The sequence below is a fragment of the Dasypus novemcinctus genome, chromosome 9, assembly GCF_030445035.2.
Source record: "Dasypus novemcinctus isolate mDasNov1 chromosome 9, mDasNov1.1.hap2, whole genome shotgun sequence".
Taxonomy (NCBI): Eukaryota; Metazoa; Chordata; class Mammalia; order Cingulata; family Dasypodidae; genus Dasypus; species Dasypus novemcinctus.
The window spans coordinates 89,646,614-89,660,103 of NC_080681.1; the positions used below are offsets into that span (position 1 = coordinate 89,646,614).

Genomic DNA, 13,490 nt, shown 5'->3' on the forward strand with positions numbered 1-13,490 from the left:
GGCGGAGGCCGGGAGCACATGGTCTCAGGACCCGCAGAGCCAGGCCTGCCCCAGGCCTAGCGCGGCAGACCCCGGCTCGCGGCCAGACCCGCTAGGAGCGCTGCGGGGCAGCTCCCGAGGAGGATGTGATTCAAGGCGCCTGTGTGTGGAGGATCGTGGCGCTGCGGGCGCATCCTCGCGCCTAGGAAAGGGGCCGTTTGCAAAGAGGGCGTCAGCACCACCCAGAGAAGAGAGGGGATTTGGCGCACTTCGGGAATCAAAAAGGATGATTCTCGGGACCACCCAGAGAGGAGCCAGGAGACCTCGTACCATGGACAGTGCTCGGAGACTTTCATAAGGTTCTTGGAAGTAACTTCTCTTTATGAGTAATTAGAATAAGAATAGCTCTCATTTAAGTGCCAGGAGCGGTACTTTGCATACCTTAGGTCTGCTTCTCTCACCAACTGAGGTGGGTATTTTCATTCACCATTTTCGTATTAACCAAGTGTGGGTGAGGTTAAGCACATCTTGTCTTGGGACACACAGCTGGGGTGGCACAGCCCAGCTTCAAGGCCACTCCCAGACAGTCCCTGCCTCTCATCCCTCCAGTTTGTCCTTTTGTTAGCTCCTACTGGCTACCCCCAACAGGGAAAAAAAGCAATTAAAAGGGAAGGGACCTCTGTACTGGTGTTCAGGTGAGGAAGCTAGCATTGGCAACAGCTGCGGAGGCCCGAGATTCGTGAAGGCTTTCCTGAGGAGGGGAAGCCTGATCTGAACTTGAAAAATAGAGCCTGGGAAGGAAGGGGCTTCAGGAGCTGGTAGCAAAGTGCAGGGGAAATAATCTAGTCACTCAACAACCCTTTACTGAGAAACTGACTGAAGAAAAGCTAGTGACTTGTGTTCGGCTTAAGGGGATATATGTGGGGTGGTGAAGGGGGAGGGTGAGTAATTGAGAGGTTGGAAAGGCAAACTGAGAGCACTAGACTCTAGGAGTTTATAGCCTTTCTTCCAAGTGCAGTATGAAACCCCTGATGGGTTTTAAAGTGAACAGTGCTGACTGGATTTGTATTTTAGAAAGTCTGTCTGCTATGGAGGATAAATCAAAAGAGGAAAGAGTAGAGGCAGGGGACATTTGGAAGGAGGAAACAGGAAGCCAAAATAAAGTAACTGGTTTCAGGCCTGTGCCTAGCAACGTGAAATGCCCTGCCCCTGTGCTGGCTGGTGGCTTCACTGGTGGAGGAGAGGGAAGAGAGGAGACCAGGAGGGGAGAATTAGTGGGAGGTGGGGGAAGGAGAGGGAGTGGTTGCCTTTGAGCATCAGGGTTTAAAAGCACAGATTCTGTACTCAGGCATGGGTTCAAAACCTGGCTCTGCTTCTTTTTAGCCATGAGACCTTGACTTCTTCTGAGACTCACTTTTCTTGAAAAATGAAGGGCAAACTGAGATGATACAATAGGGCTTCATACCAAAGCCATAACCTGGTCAATATGAATTTTCTTCCTGTTTCCAGTCCAGGTTTCTTTCACCTCATCCCCTGGCCTCCCCTAGCAGAAAAAGAAGCCAGACCTCACCAACAATGGCTCCTGAACATGCTTCGAAAACAGTAGGATTGAAGGAGGCCCTGGAGAGGGGTGGGGGCATTTCTGGGGGACCAGTATTCAAGGGTGATCTCCAGGAGTTGTGGATTGCAGTTCAGGATAGCTTAGAGTCAAGTGCTAGGTGACTCTTTGGGATCCAGTTACAGAAGAGATCTATACCTTTGAGGGACAAGAGTAGGTCATCCGGGGGCCAGAACCTGTGACAACCCTGGAAAGAGTCTGCAGTTTCAGGAAAGAGCATCCCAAAGCCCAGGAAAGGAGAGGGAACTTTTGTTAGCCACTTGCAACCGCTACCAATCCATATCCGTGCCAAATTAAATTCTCAGTTTGAAGTTTTTCAACTCATCATATCAGTGTGAATTTTTTAGGTTGCAAAACCAAATGAGGACCTGCTTATAGTTACAAATTCTCAGGAGAGATTTTTACCCCTTCCACTTAGCACGGAAGTTGGATGCAGGCAATTTTCTTCGGTGGAGGGTTGGAGGTAGTGGTAGGAGAGGGACAGGGTTATACTTAATTCACCTTTACACTGTCCTGGCCTTATGGAGATTTGGAATAGACTCCCCACGGTGACGGAGCCCTGGGCTTTGTCTTCTTTCCCGTAAGCTCCAGGAGTCCTCACAAAACAATGCTGGGTTCAGGAGCTAAGGAAAAGCCAGCTTCAGAGCTTTGCTTACCTCTCTAGCTTCCTGCTTTCACTTATCGTCTTGGTCTGAGTATTTCCTATGCTCTAGCCAGCCCATGTGGATGCATTTAACTTTTAAATACATATTTTTTGTTTAGCATTTTGAACTGTTTTCAGCAAGAAGGTTAGCTCAAGTCCTTAGGCTACATGTTGCAAGCCCCCCCTGTGAGCGGAATGGCACTGGTGCTAGGGGTTTTCTTCCAGGGGCTGAGATTGAGGATCCAATCAGTTTGGAGGCAGAGGGAGGGGCCAAAGGGGGGGGGGGTATTTGAGGGCAGCAGCAAAATTTGTTTTTCCTTTCTTTTTTTTTTTTTTAGGAGGTACTGGGGATTGGACCTGGGACCTTGTATATGCAAAGCATGTGCTCAACTGCTGAGCTACACCTGCTCCAGCACCAAAATTTGAACAGGGTCAGTGAACACAGAAGAGTGGCAACACAGGTACCAGAGTGGGCACAGCCCTCGGACAGCTCTTGCCAGCTTCTCATTCTAGCCTGGATGAAGGAGGCAACTGTACCAAAGCAAGCAAGCTGGAATTTAGGCAGTTTGGAAGGAATTTCTGTCAACAGTGTCAAATGCCTGAGGGGTTCTACCCTCAACCCTGTTTTCACTTAAATCTCTCTGTGTGCTCTCATCCACCAATGGCTTCAGCTACTGCCTCTGTGCAGGCAGATCCCAAATCTACCCCCAGCCCAGACTCCCTTCTCACCTCCAGACTACTTATCCCACTGCCTCCTGACAGCCCGCCTGGCTGTCCCCACAGTTGCTCAGACTTAGCATCCTTCCTAGAAACATGTCCCCACATGACTCCCAAGGAAAAGCACACAGGTCTCCCCAGTACAAATCCAGGAGACACCACTGCACAGCACATGCAATAAAGCTCAGAGGCTTGCATCAACTTTTTGGAGATGTCTTGGGGACAGAGTGAGAGGCCAGAGTCAGCATAGACCTTTCCTTCCTTCCAGAGTTGTGTACCTCTCACTTCCTGCCCTTCTTTTCAAACCATTTGTCAAGTTGAATTCAAATGATTATTATGTAAGTACTTATTTATCCTCAGTTGAATTCAAATGATTATTATGTAAGTACTTATTTATCCTCAGTCTCCTTTATTATACTTTTAGCTTCTTAAGGGCTGGAATCTTGTTCCTTTCCCTTCTGTAATTCTGGTGTCTACCCAGTTTCTGACATATAATATGTCCTTAATAAATGTTTGTTGAGTGAATAAATGAATATCCTTGGTAAGCATCTTCAGTCCTTTCCTGCCTTTTCATCCCCATGAAGTTCAGTGCTTCATTGCCCTGAGCCAGCCTCCCCCCATGCCCTTCTCTTCTGCACCCTCAGCCTTTTCACAGATGCTCTCTCATCCTAGCTGCCTCACAGAATATGGGAAGCAAGCTCCCCATGCAAGTGGAGGCAGTGAGAAGCTGTTAAGGTGCCTTGCCGTCAAGACACTTCCTTTGATTGTAGGGCACTGATCAATAACAGTGGGTTGAAACAATGTGTGGTTCTCCATGTCTTCACCCACAAAGCAGGAACCCCAGGGATGTCTGAGGTCACAAGGGTAGGGCTTTCACCATAGAAGGCTCTGTAGTCTCGGCCCCAGAGGTGACCCCAGGATCTAGTGCTGGGGACTGTGCAGGGGAGTGTGAGCTGGTTTGGGTGTACTGATGAATGCACCATGGCCATCTCACTCTGCCTGTGTTTCCTGTTCCCCTGTCCCAGAGCTGCTGGGTGGGGGCAAACGGTGGGAAGTCAAGCTGTGGGAGGTCTGTGAATGTCAAGTGGGGCTGAAGTACATGGGATCATCAGCCTCTTCTCTCCATCTCCACCCAGCCTCTTCTACCCTTCCAGCCCCCACTGCCCAGGAAAGGATCTGACAAACCACCGAAGTAAATAAATAACTTAGAAATAAATAGGGCTCCAGCTCCCACTGGTGAGTACAAAGCCAGCTCAGTACAGGCACTTTTAGCCATGCAACTGCAAAGTCTCCTCTAAATCCATCCCCCACAGGGCCTGGGCTGGGGCCTCAGACCTTGCTGGGTTCTCCAGAGTGGGGGTCCAGGGTCCATTGGCTGGTCAGTGCAGAGTCTGTGAGGAGTAGGTCCGAAGGTGTCTCCAGCGCTGAGGTCTGTAGTGTCTGTGGGGTTGGGACCTGCAGGGCGAGGGCCCTGGGGCTGCTGGTCTTGTCTTGGGTCCATCTCTACATGACTGATGTCCATCACCCCACTGGGGGGCATCAGCTTTGAGGCTGCCATCTCTGGCTGAGGCCCCTGACTAGAGGGACCCTGCGGGTGGGTCCCAGGCAGGAAGATCCATGGAGACGGGTCCAGTCTGCAAGCCCCTTGAGAAAGCTCTCAGGTCAGGCAGTCACAGGCAGTGGCTGAGAGGCGGTCCACGGTCCTCCAGGTGCTGTTGACGTCCATGAAGGAGACTGCCTCATAGCTGGTGGGTCGGCAGCAGGGCTGGCTCACGGGTCGAGAGCCCGGGGGCAGCCGCAGGGTCCCTGCACCCAGCAGGCTGGCGAGGCTGAGATCGTGCGGGGAGCGCGCCCGGCGGCAGGAGCCGCTGCAGAAGCGGAAACGCACGAGCTCGTCGGAGCTGTGGCCCAGGCCGAGCGCGCGCACCGGCACTAGCTGCGCGCGCAGGCGGCAGCCCCGCGCCCCCGCGGCCCGCGAGCGGAGGCCCCGGCCGCCCGCGCGCGCTGCGCGGCCCCCGCGGGGTGGCGCGGGCAGGGGCGGCGCGGGCCGGGGAGGCTGGGGCGGCGGCGGCCGCTGGGCTCTTGCGCTGCACAAACGGGCCGTGCGTCCCCCTGGAATGAGACGCAGTCAGGAGAGGTGTCCTGGGCCAGCCACGCCCCCCGCCCTCTCGCCCTCAGTCTCTCACCTACCCGGCAGGTGGCCGGCGGGGGGCGCTAGGACGGGAGCCGGGCCTTCGTCGGTGGCTGGGCTGCGGGGCGCAGGGTGCAGGGAGGCCTCCACAGCGCTGCTCAGGAGGGCCAGAGCGGCCAGCGTCGGCCACAGGGTGGGCTGCGCGGACGGACAAAGTGGACACTGAGCACCCTGAGCTCAGAGTGGGAGAGCTCAGGGAGGGGAGGGGCTCCCAGGTGTGTGTGTGTGGGTGGGAGGGTGCTCAGGAGGGCCTTAAAGGGGTTAAGGGAGCCCAGGGGGATGGCCCACCTGAGGGCACTGAATCCAGAAAACTCCCACATGCCTGGTCCATCCCTGATCCTTTCCCTCCCACATCTGACTCCTACCCTGGCAAAAGCCCTGCTCTCCCTCCTCAGCCAGGTCCCCCTTTCCTCAGGCGGGAGTCACTGGGAGTCACTCACCTGCCACCTAGGCCGGGAGTAGGGGGGCAGCACAGAAGGGCTTCCAAGTCCAGGCTCCATATCTATCAACACCAGGGACTTGCATCAGCCTTTGTTGACCTGTTCCCCCACCCTCCTGGAGGCAGCCTGGAACACTGAGAGATGAGTTCTCTTTTGAGTGGGTCTTCCTTCCATCTCATTTGGTCCAGGTGAGGAACAAAGGGCTTGGAGAACTGGACTGGACCCAGGTGAAGGAAGCTGCTGCTCAGTTGCTGCCCTGAGAACCTTTACTATGTGTGAGGTGCTTTGCAGCTCTTCCCTCTTGCAGGCCTCAACTGAAGTTGTGAGGGGGTAGTTGGTAGAATCCCCTTTTCTCAGATGAGCAACCAAGGCTCAGAAAAGCTCAGCGACTGCCTATGTCCATAAGACTGGAACCACACAGCTGGAACCTCTGTGCTGCAGGGCTGGAGCTGCCAGAGCTGGCTGGAAAAGGGAGCAGTTGGACATCCTTGTTCTCTACAAAGTGCCTTCCCCTATGGTGCAGAGGAGGAAACTGGGGCCTGGGGGAAAATTAAGGTACTTGATGGTCACCCTAATATTTATCCAATGACAGTGAGGCCCAGGCCTCAGCTTATGCTGCCCACCCTGAGCTGCTGCACCCTGCTTCTCTGTCACTGCTGCTCTGGACCCAGAGTCACCTGAGTTCACTCTTCCGACCACAGTTGTCTCCTATGAGCCAGCCGATGGCCGGGGCTGATGGGCTCTCAGAGAAGGCCAGGCCTGGGCCTGGCTTTCCATGGCCACCAGGGGGCAGCATCTGCCAAGCCTGTAGAATCAAAGGGGGTGGGGGAGTGGGTTTTTCCATACCCTCAGCCCCACTCAGGCTGGAGACACTCCTAGGAGGGCCAGCCTGGACTCCACAAACCCCCTGGTCTCCAAGCCGAGCCCTCTACAGAGCTGGTCCAAGACTGCCCCTCTTCCTGCCTCCTGTGGATCTGGCAGTCTGGCCCTGCTCCTGAGCCAGCCTTCCTGAGCCCCACCAGCTTTCAGGAATCCCTACTGGCCGGCATTCCCAAACAGCCCTCTGGGGCCCCAGAGCTCCCATGAGCTTCTGTAAGCTGACCTGCTCTTGGGTCCCAGCTGTCACATCCCCCGGCCCCCCTTACCCCTCAGCACACAGAATGCCTGCACACCTGTGGGCCAGACCTCCCCAGGCCACCCAGGTGTGGTCCTCCAGGGCCAGGTATGTGCCTCTCTGCTCAGGACACAGAGCCCCGGGGGGCCAGGTCGGTGATGGAAGAAAGGCCGGGTGAAACATCCAGCACAGGAAGCCTAAAGGCCCTTCGTGCCAGGGGGAGCCCCAGAGCAGGCTCCTTGAGGGTAGCTCAGGTCTCATCTTTCCTTCTGGTGATCTGGGGCAACTTGGTCACTTCCCTCAGCTCCGACCCTTGCCTTCCCCACCACCAGCGCGCCACTCACCACGGGCCCTCGGCAAGTTCTTCTAGGCACCTTTGCTGGGATCAGTGCTGGGCTTTTCCCCGCAGCTCAAATGGCTCATGCCTGGGGCTGTGCACCTGGCAGCACCTCTTTTAGCCAAAAACCCGGCCTTGGCAGTCAGTCTACGCCCTGTAGCGGCAGCGAGAGCCTCACATTACAGCGGGCAGGCAGGGCTAGTGCTGTCGGACAAGCGACAAGCAGGGCTGAGGGGACCGGGGAGGGGCGGAGAGCAGAGCGGCAGGCCCAGGAGACCGAGGATGCAAGGAAGGGGTGGAGGGGGAACCGTTCTGCCCCGCTCCCCCTAGCCCCAGGCGCATCCAGCCAGAGCTAGGACGAGGGGATGGGCCGGCCGACGGCTTACCGCGGGTGCGGGGCTCGGGGCCTGGGTCGCAGCGAGGGCTGGGGCCCGAGGGACCTGCTGCTGGCAGAGCCCGTGGGCCGTGTCTGGGGGCCGGGCCCAACTCCATCCCTCAGCAGCCTCCTGCCCGCCGCCGTCCGGTGTCAAATTCCAGCCCCGGCGTCACCGGATCCCGAGGTGGAGCGCCCCCGCCCCGCCCCACCTTCCAGGGCTCACCTGGCCGGCTACGCCCGCCGGATCCGGTCCCCTCCTGGGTCGGCTAGGCGCCCCGAGGTTGGGGAGAGACGCTGGGAGGGGACCCTGCCACGCTGAGAGTGGAGAACGCGGGCGGGGGAGAGGCGCGGAAACTGGAGTTCGGAGTTTGTAGACACGCGAACTCGGGAGTCGGGAGGCCGGGCCGAGGGCGGGGGAGGGCGAACGAGGGCGGGCTGGGAGGGGGCCTGGCCCATTCCTGCCTTGAGCCACCGCCCACCGGTGCGCCGCCTCCGGGGTCCGGGCCTGCCGCCCGCAGCGACTGCTCACCCCTCTCGGAGCCCCTGCTAGTTTTCTCAGCAGACATGTCGTTCGGCTGCCTGCTCAGGTCGAGGCACTGCACTGGCGCTTTCAAGGCCTAATCGTGCTCTAGCCGCCCACCGCCCACCTCTGGCGCTGCCTGGGGCGTGCAGGTAGAGACACCACTGCAAACGGCACAGGGAGGGCAGTGCTGGAAGGAGTGGGTGTGGAGGGCGGAGGAAGGCGATATTTGAGCCGCAGCGGTGAAGTCGGAGCTGGAGGGTAGCATTTCAGATGCCTAATCATGGGTCACAGGAAGCAGCCTGAACTTTATCTCAATGACACTGAAGACCCCTGAGAGGTTTTAAGTGAGAGAATGATGTGATCATTGTTTAGTGGAATGACTGGCTGTAATGGGGTGGATGGTTTGGAGACCGACAAGGCAGACCAGAGGTGGAGATGGAGTTCGGAGGATGCTAGCGGAGAAAGAGCGAATGACATCTGAAGCAGAGTTGTGGCAAGAGCTGGGGATGCACAGGCGCTTTCCGGAACTCACCCTTTTGAGACTTCCGTTGGTACCTGATTGGATGGGGATGAGGGGTCAGTAAAGACCCTTTAAGCCTCTGGCCTGGGTGACCAGGTATTGGGGAAGCATTTACGGAGCTGGGGCTTCCTGGAAGAGGGGTAGGTTGGGGCAGGAGCCTGTGAGTTCAGTGTTGGACAAGTTGAGTTGGAGGGGCCCGTGGATTAGCCTAGGGGAAATGTTCAGGAAACAGCTGGATCTCTAGCCCTGGAGTGAAGTGGAGAGAAGGGGGCTGGAGATGGCAATTTGGGAATTGTGACCAAATGAAGAGTGGAAGCCGTGGGTGCATGAGTGCCCAGGGAACATATGGGGAGCAGCTGTACCCTGGGTATGTGTGAGTCACTCGTGGACCTTTCAAAACTACCCACCTCCACGCTACCCCAGACTTGAATCAGAATCTCGGGCGGCCATGCACAGGTTTGAAATCTGCCCAGGTGATTCTGGGGTATGGTCAGGACTGAGAAAGCTTACTTTTGTGAGTGTAGTTTTCATGCTGGAAGCCAGACAGCAGAGAGCAGCTGGTGGTGGTGGTGGTGGTTGCCCGCTGGATTGGTAGGACCCAGTAGGGAAGCAGGACAAGCAGAGAGCAACTCTGCTCTCGCTGCCTCCTACAACAAGCTATCCAGTTGGGGCGGCTGTGCTGAGACCTTTTCAGCCAGGTCTGCAGCTCACACCTGTGCCCCGTACACCTCCAGGGCTACCATCCACATAGATAGGCAGTGCATTGGAGTTTTCCAGAAGAACGTGGATGGAGTTGCTGGGCTTGCCTGTCCCTTACCAGCGCCTGAAGGAGACGCTTTCCCCCTCAGCTCTGGAGGCTTCTGTCTGAGGACAGGCAGCGGGAGTAAGGGGAGGTGTGCAAAGACACTGGCCCCTGCCATGGTTAGGCTCTCTGGGGCAGGCAGGATAGAGGTGAAGGGGCCAGCCAGCCCCATTTAGGGCTGCAGAGGCGGCCTCTGGCCAGAAGCTCATGCCAGGGCCTAAAGTGCCAGTATATGTGTCTGCCCCATCCTGGGACATGCCCCTGCCTGGGAATGCTGGGGAAGGGAGGGATCAGATTCTAGAGCTCTGAAGGTAGGAAGGAGTGGTGGTGGTGGTGGCAGGGGTGTCCTTTCTAAAGTTCCTGGGAGACTGCCTGGAGGGGGGCCATGTGCCTTACTATTTGCAGCTGGGAGTGGGGGTGAGGGACTGAGGGGGGGACCCTTTGTGCTAAGGGTGGGGTTGGGGCAAGCCCTTTCCAGAGCCAAACCAGAGGTGCCAGATGGGGAAGATCTGTGGGCTCGACAGTATCTTTCCTGTGCTGTGCAGGTCTCTGTCCCTGCAGAGCTGTGACTGTGTTCTAGGGCTTGGTGCTCAATCCCCTGCCCTCTGGCTCCTCCAGGAGGCCCTGGGTGGACTCTGGGGCATGCCCTGATACCTCTGGTCTGTCTCTCTTAAGGCAAAAGGAGAGATTCCAGAGACTCCTAGGTGGCTGCCCAGCTTCTGCAGGTGACAGAATGAAAGGAAGCTAGGCTCTGTGGGCTGAAGAGATGGCCCTTGGCTCTGGTATAGTTGCTGAGGCTCTGGGTTCCTGGTTCTTCTAGGCAAGTCAGAGAAAGCAAGAGGAGGCCAGGTTCAGGAAAGAGCTTTATTGCTTCCATGCCAGCTGCCTAGGATAGCTGCCACAGCCTGGGTGAGGTCCTTGTGCCTCACCTCCCTCTGGCCCAGGCTAAAGGCAGAACCCAAGGGCCTGGCAATCTCATTGCTGAAACCCAGAGCAGCTGACGAGTTGGTCAGTCCAGGCCTGGGGCACTGTCCCGTGGATGAGCTGCAGCTGGGAAAGGGGCTCTTCCCATCTGCCGGCCTGGTCTTGCCCCCTGAGCTCTAAAGTTCTCTCTGCTCTAGGCCAGAGGCTGTCTCGTTGGCTCAGAAGGGAGGGCTCCAGGGTTTCCCTGTGGGACAGCTAGGGGCTGGTGAGTGGGAATACCTCATCTTCTCCCCAAGAAAGGCAAACAGTGTCATGAGCTGGAGGTGAACTGGGATGAGATCCTGGCCCCGTCTCCGTAGCCCTGGAGAAGGGACAGGCTGGTCATGGCAATCCCGCCCTCCTGGGAGCGCACTGATTGTTATCCTTGCTCAATGGGCCTTCTAGTGGCCTCTTTCTGCATGGCAAGTGGACCAAACTTGACATCTCCAACCTTATTTAAAAATAAATTATCCCTTCCCTCCCCCCTACCCAAATTCACAAAATGATAATACACCAAACACTGATTGGAGAAATGATTCTGGCAGCAGCCTTGCTGCCTAATGTCCCACCTCCTGCGTGCTGGGCCTGTGGGGCACAGCCAGCTGCCTCCTGGCCCTCTGGCTTCAAGGACCCAGGCTGACAGTGAGGTTGAGTGCTGGTCTCTGAGGCTAGCCTCCAAGCAGGCACAGCTCTGCCTGCCCCGCCAAGGCCTCGCCGCCCCTGGAGCCACTTGGCACGGTCCTTCTCTGGGTCTGAAGGCTCCCGCGCCTCTCAGGCAGAGCCAGACCTAGGCCAATGAAGTGGGCAGGTGGCGGTGGCTGCTGCTTGCTCCTGGTGGTTGCCTGGGCCTCTGTGGCCATGTGCTGGGCCCACCTCAGATGCCACTGGTTAGGTCAGTGATGACGCGTGCTTTCACCAGCTTCCGCAGAAACTCTTTTTCTCGCTGAATGTTGTGTGTCCAGGACTGGAAGGAAAGAGAGGAGTGATCGGCTGGGCAGCCCAGGTAGCTGCTGGGACAAAGCCCTGTTCAAACTTTTAATGACCCACCTTGGGGCTTGGGTAACCACCCTCTGATGCTCCCTGACTATGGAAGGCCTGAGGGCCAACAAGATAATGATGCTCCTACTCTTGAAGCTCCACAACTCATCCTCCTCCCTTCCTGAGATGTAGTGAAAACAAACTTCTAAGCCCTTTCATCAGCCCAGGAGAACGACGCCTCTCAACTTCTTCCAAGCTTTTGGAGGGGTGAAGTTTCCCACCGCCCTTCTCCAGTGCTGGGGAAAGGACCTTGCTCCCCAAAACATCACCTCCCTTCTTTTCTGGCAACACCCAAGTCCTAGGCACCCTGTGGGTAGGCCACGTGAGTCACTTAGGTCTGGGCCAGGCCTGCAGGTGAGTCCTGCATGGAGGGGCGGCTTAGTCATTCCCTGGCCTGATGCAATTCACTGTCAAGGCCCAGGGCAACTGATGAAATCCCGCCCCCTGCCTGGAGATCACAGGAGCCCCGAGCCCAAGGAGAAGAGGCTAATCTCATTGCTAATGCAGAAATTAGAAGGAAGATGTTGCCCTTTAGGGCTTCCTGGGGGAAAACCTCACCCCAAATCAGGTTCTTTCCTATCCCCATTACTGTCACCTGGAAGTTTTGATGAGTAAGTCTCCCAGTGACTGAGGAAAGGGCTGAATGAATGAACGCAGGCCTGAATGGAAGCCAATAGACTTCAGAGTTGCGACTAACTGATCTCTCTATGGCATTTGTCTGCACTAAGCCTTACCGTAACAGTATTAGTAGGTACTATTTACTGGGGCCGAGCAATACAAAATGCCTGTATGGCTCTGTCCAGCTCGTGTTCTCGTCCAGTCCATCCTCCCCAAGCTTCCAAATCCTTTCAATCTGAAGCTCAGGCAGTGACCAGCACAATTCCTTGGATTCCTCTTCTCTCAACCCTGCCTTCCACTTCTTGTGCTGACCCTACAAAGCAGCTGTCTCATAAGGACAGCATCCCCCAGATACACTCTTATGGGGTGACTTTCAAGTCGCCGTTCCCTCCCTCCCACTCCATTCCACAGAGCCGGAAGGCAGGCACAGCCTTCCTCACTCTTCATTGCTACTTACATGTGGATATCCCTTCCAAATCCCTAACAACCTTGGCTCCTTTGATGTATATACCATTATCCTTTGCCACCTGCCAGTCTCCTTTCCTTGATGCAGAGGATGGTGGGAGATAGGTCCATGGGATTTCATTCTTTTATTCTCTATACTTATGAATATGGTTGGCCATTTTCATAATAGAAAAGTAAACATAAAAGTCTGCCCTTGGGTGTAGTCTCTTGCATCAGGCAATGCCATTTCTCTGGAGCTCTCTTCCTAATTCCTCCTTCCTTGCAGACCACTGCTAAGCTTGCCAGAGTCGCTGCATGGGGATGCGATGCCTGAGCCCGGGTCACAGTAAAACTGTACTTGTTTTCATTGCCCTTGTTCCTTTGGTAACAAAGGTAACATGCCCTAGTGCATTTCCATCAAGAACTCTACAGGGAAGGCTGGCTCTGGGCTGGGGCACATTCTGGTAGCCCTAGGTCCCTAGCCTTAACAGGACCCTTGATGCTGCATCCTGATGCCCACCTGACATCACAGTCCACACTTAGAAGAGTTTTTCTTCCCACAGCTTTTTTTTCAGGCTTTGTCTTTGGCTCCTCTTCCCTCACCCTACCTTTAAATATTGGTGTTCCTAGAATTCTGCCCTGCCTATCTGTGCTTCTTTCTCTATGCTCCCTGGTAAATCTTATCTCACAACTCATAGCTCTTTAATTTCAGTCCAGATTTCTCTGCTATGTCACAGACTCCTGTATGAATCCACTTCATCCCCTAGCTACTGCTCAGCCTCTCTCCTCCCCTTTGCCTCCAAGCTTCCTTACTATGTGCCAGCCACTTGCAGTCTCTACTTCATCACCTTCTGCTCACTGTTCAGCTACTGCAATCTGGCTCCTACTCCACCATTCCTTTGAAGCGCCTCTCACCACGGCCAGCAGTGACCTCCTAATTGGCTCGTCCAATGGCCATTTCTCAGTACTTATTTTACTGGACTTCTCTGCAGCATCTGACGTTGACATTTTCTTTTTGAAATACTACTCCTTTGGTCTCCATGACTCTGCATTTTCTTAGTTTTCCCCTCCTCTCTTAGTCTCCTTTATGAATTCCTTTTTTTTGTAAAGATTTATTTTTTATGTATTTCTCTCCCCTTTTACCAGGAATCTGTGTTTCTTTTTGCG

The 13,490-nt window shown here is 55.5% G+C and overlaps 2 protein-coding genes and 1 long non-coding RNA gene across 9 annotated transcripts in view; 1 reads left to right on the forward strand and 2 right to left on the reverse strand.

Moving 5' to 3' along the window:
• Positions 1-27: 27 nt before the first annotated feature.
• LOC131279780 (uncharacterized) lies at positions 28-3,496 on the forward strand. The gene is made up of 3 exons (XR_009187234.2): positions 28-448; positions 1,489-1,581; positions 2,579-3,496. It is a non-coding gene; the product is annotated as an uncharacterized lncRNA (long non-coding RNA).
• Positions 3,497-4,145: 649 nt separating this feature from the next.
• Positions 4,146-7,864, reverse strand: ARTN (artemin). 2 transcript variants are annotated; one of them, XM_058303740.2, is made up of 6 exons: positions 7,639-7,864; positions 7,047-7,193; positions 6,266-6,393; positions 5,589-5,650; positions 5,148-5,286; positions 4,146-5,069 (listed from the first exon to the last, which is right to left on the reverse strand). In XM_058303740.2, the coding sequence occupies exons 4-6, from the start codon at positions 5,646-5,648 to the stop codon at positions 4,615-4,617; spliced, it is 654 nt and encodes a 217-aa protein (XP_058159723.1). In that variant the 5' UTR covers positions 5,649-5,650; positions 6,266-6,393; positions 7,047-7,193; positions 7,639-7,864; the 3' UTR covers positions 4,146-4,614. The 2 variants fall into 2 exon arrangements, with proteins under 2 accessions (XP_058159723.1, XP_058159724.1); XM_058303741.2 differs by lacking the exon at positions 7,639-7,864 and adding an exon at positions 7,426-7,615.
• Positions 7,865-10,110: 2,246 nt separating this feature from the next.
• ST3GAL3 (ST3 beta-galactoside alpha-2,3-sialyltransferase 3) overlaps positions 10,111-13,490 on the reverse strand; it is a 319,352-nt gene continuing 315,972 nt past the window's right edge. For 3 of the 6 annotated variants that reach the window (XM_058303745.2, XM_058303747.2, XM_058303746.2), the window contains one exon: positions 10,111-11,187. In XM_058303745.2, the coding sequence (XP_058159728.1) occupies positions 11,098-11,187 (90 nt within the window). In that variant the 3' untranslated portion in view covers positions 10,111-11,097. The remainder of the gene's footprint in view (positions 11,188-13,490) is intronic. The other 3 variants (XM_058303749.2, XM_058303748.2, XM_071217500.1) reach the window with 1 other exon arrangement.

What these genes read in the sequence shown, in the direction of transcription:
- ARTN (XM_058303740.2), bottom strand. Translation starts at nt 5,648, where the DNA reads ATGGAGCCTGGACTTGGAAGCCCTTCTGTGCTGCCCCCCTACTCCCGG. An exon ending in ACTCCCGGCCTAGGTGGCAG is followed by an intron (nt 5,287 to 5,588) that starts GTGAGTGACTCC and finishes CCGTCCGCGCAG; the next exon opens with CCCACCCTGTGGCCGACGCT. An exon ending in CCCCGCCGGCCACCTGCCGG is followed by an intron (nt 5,070 to 5,147) that starts GTAGGTGAGAGA and finishes GTCTCATTCCAG; the next exon opens with GGGGACGCACGGCCCGTTTG.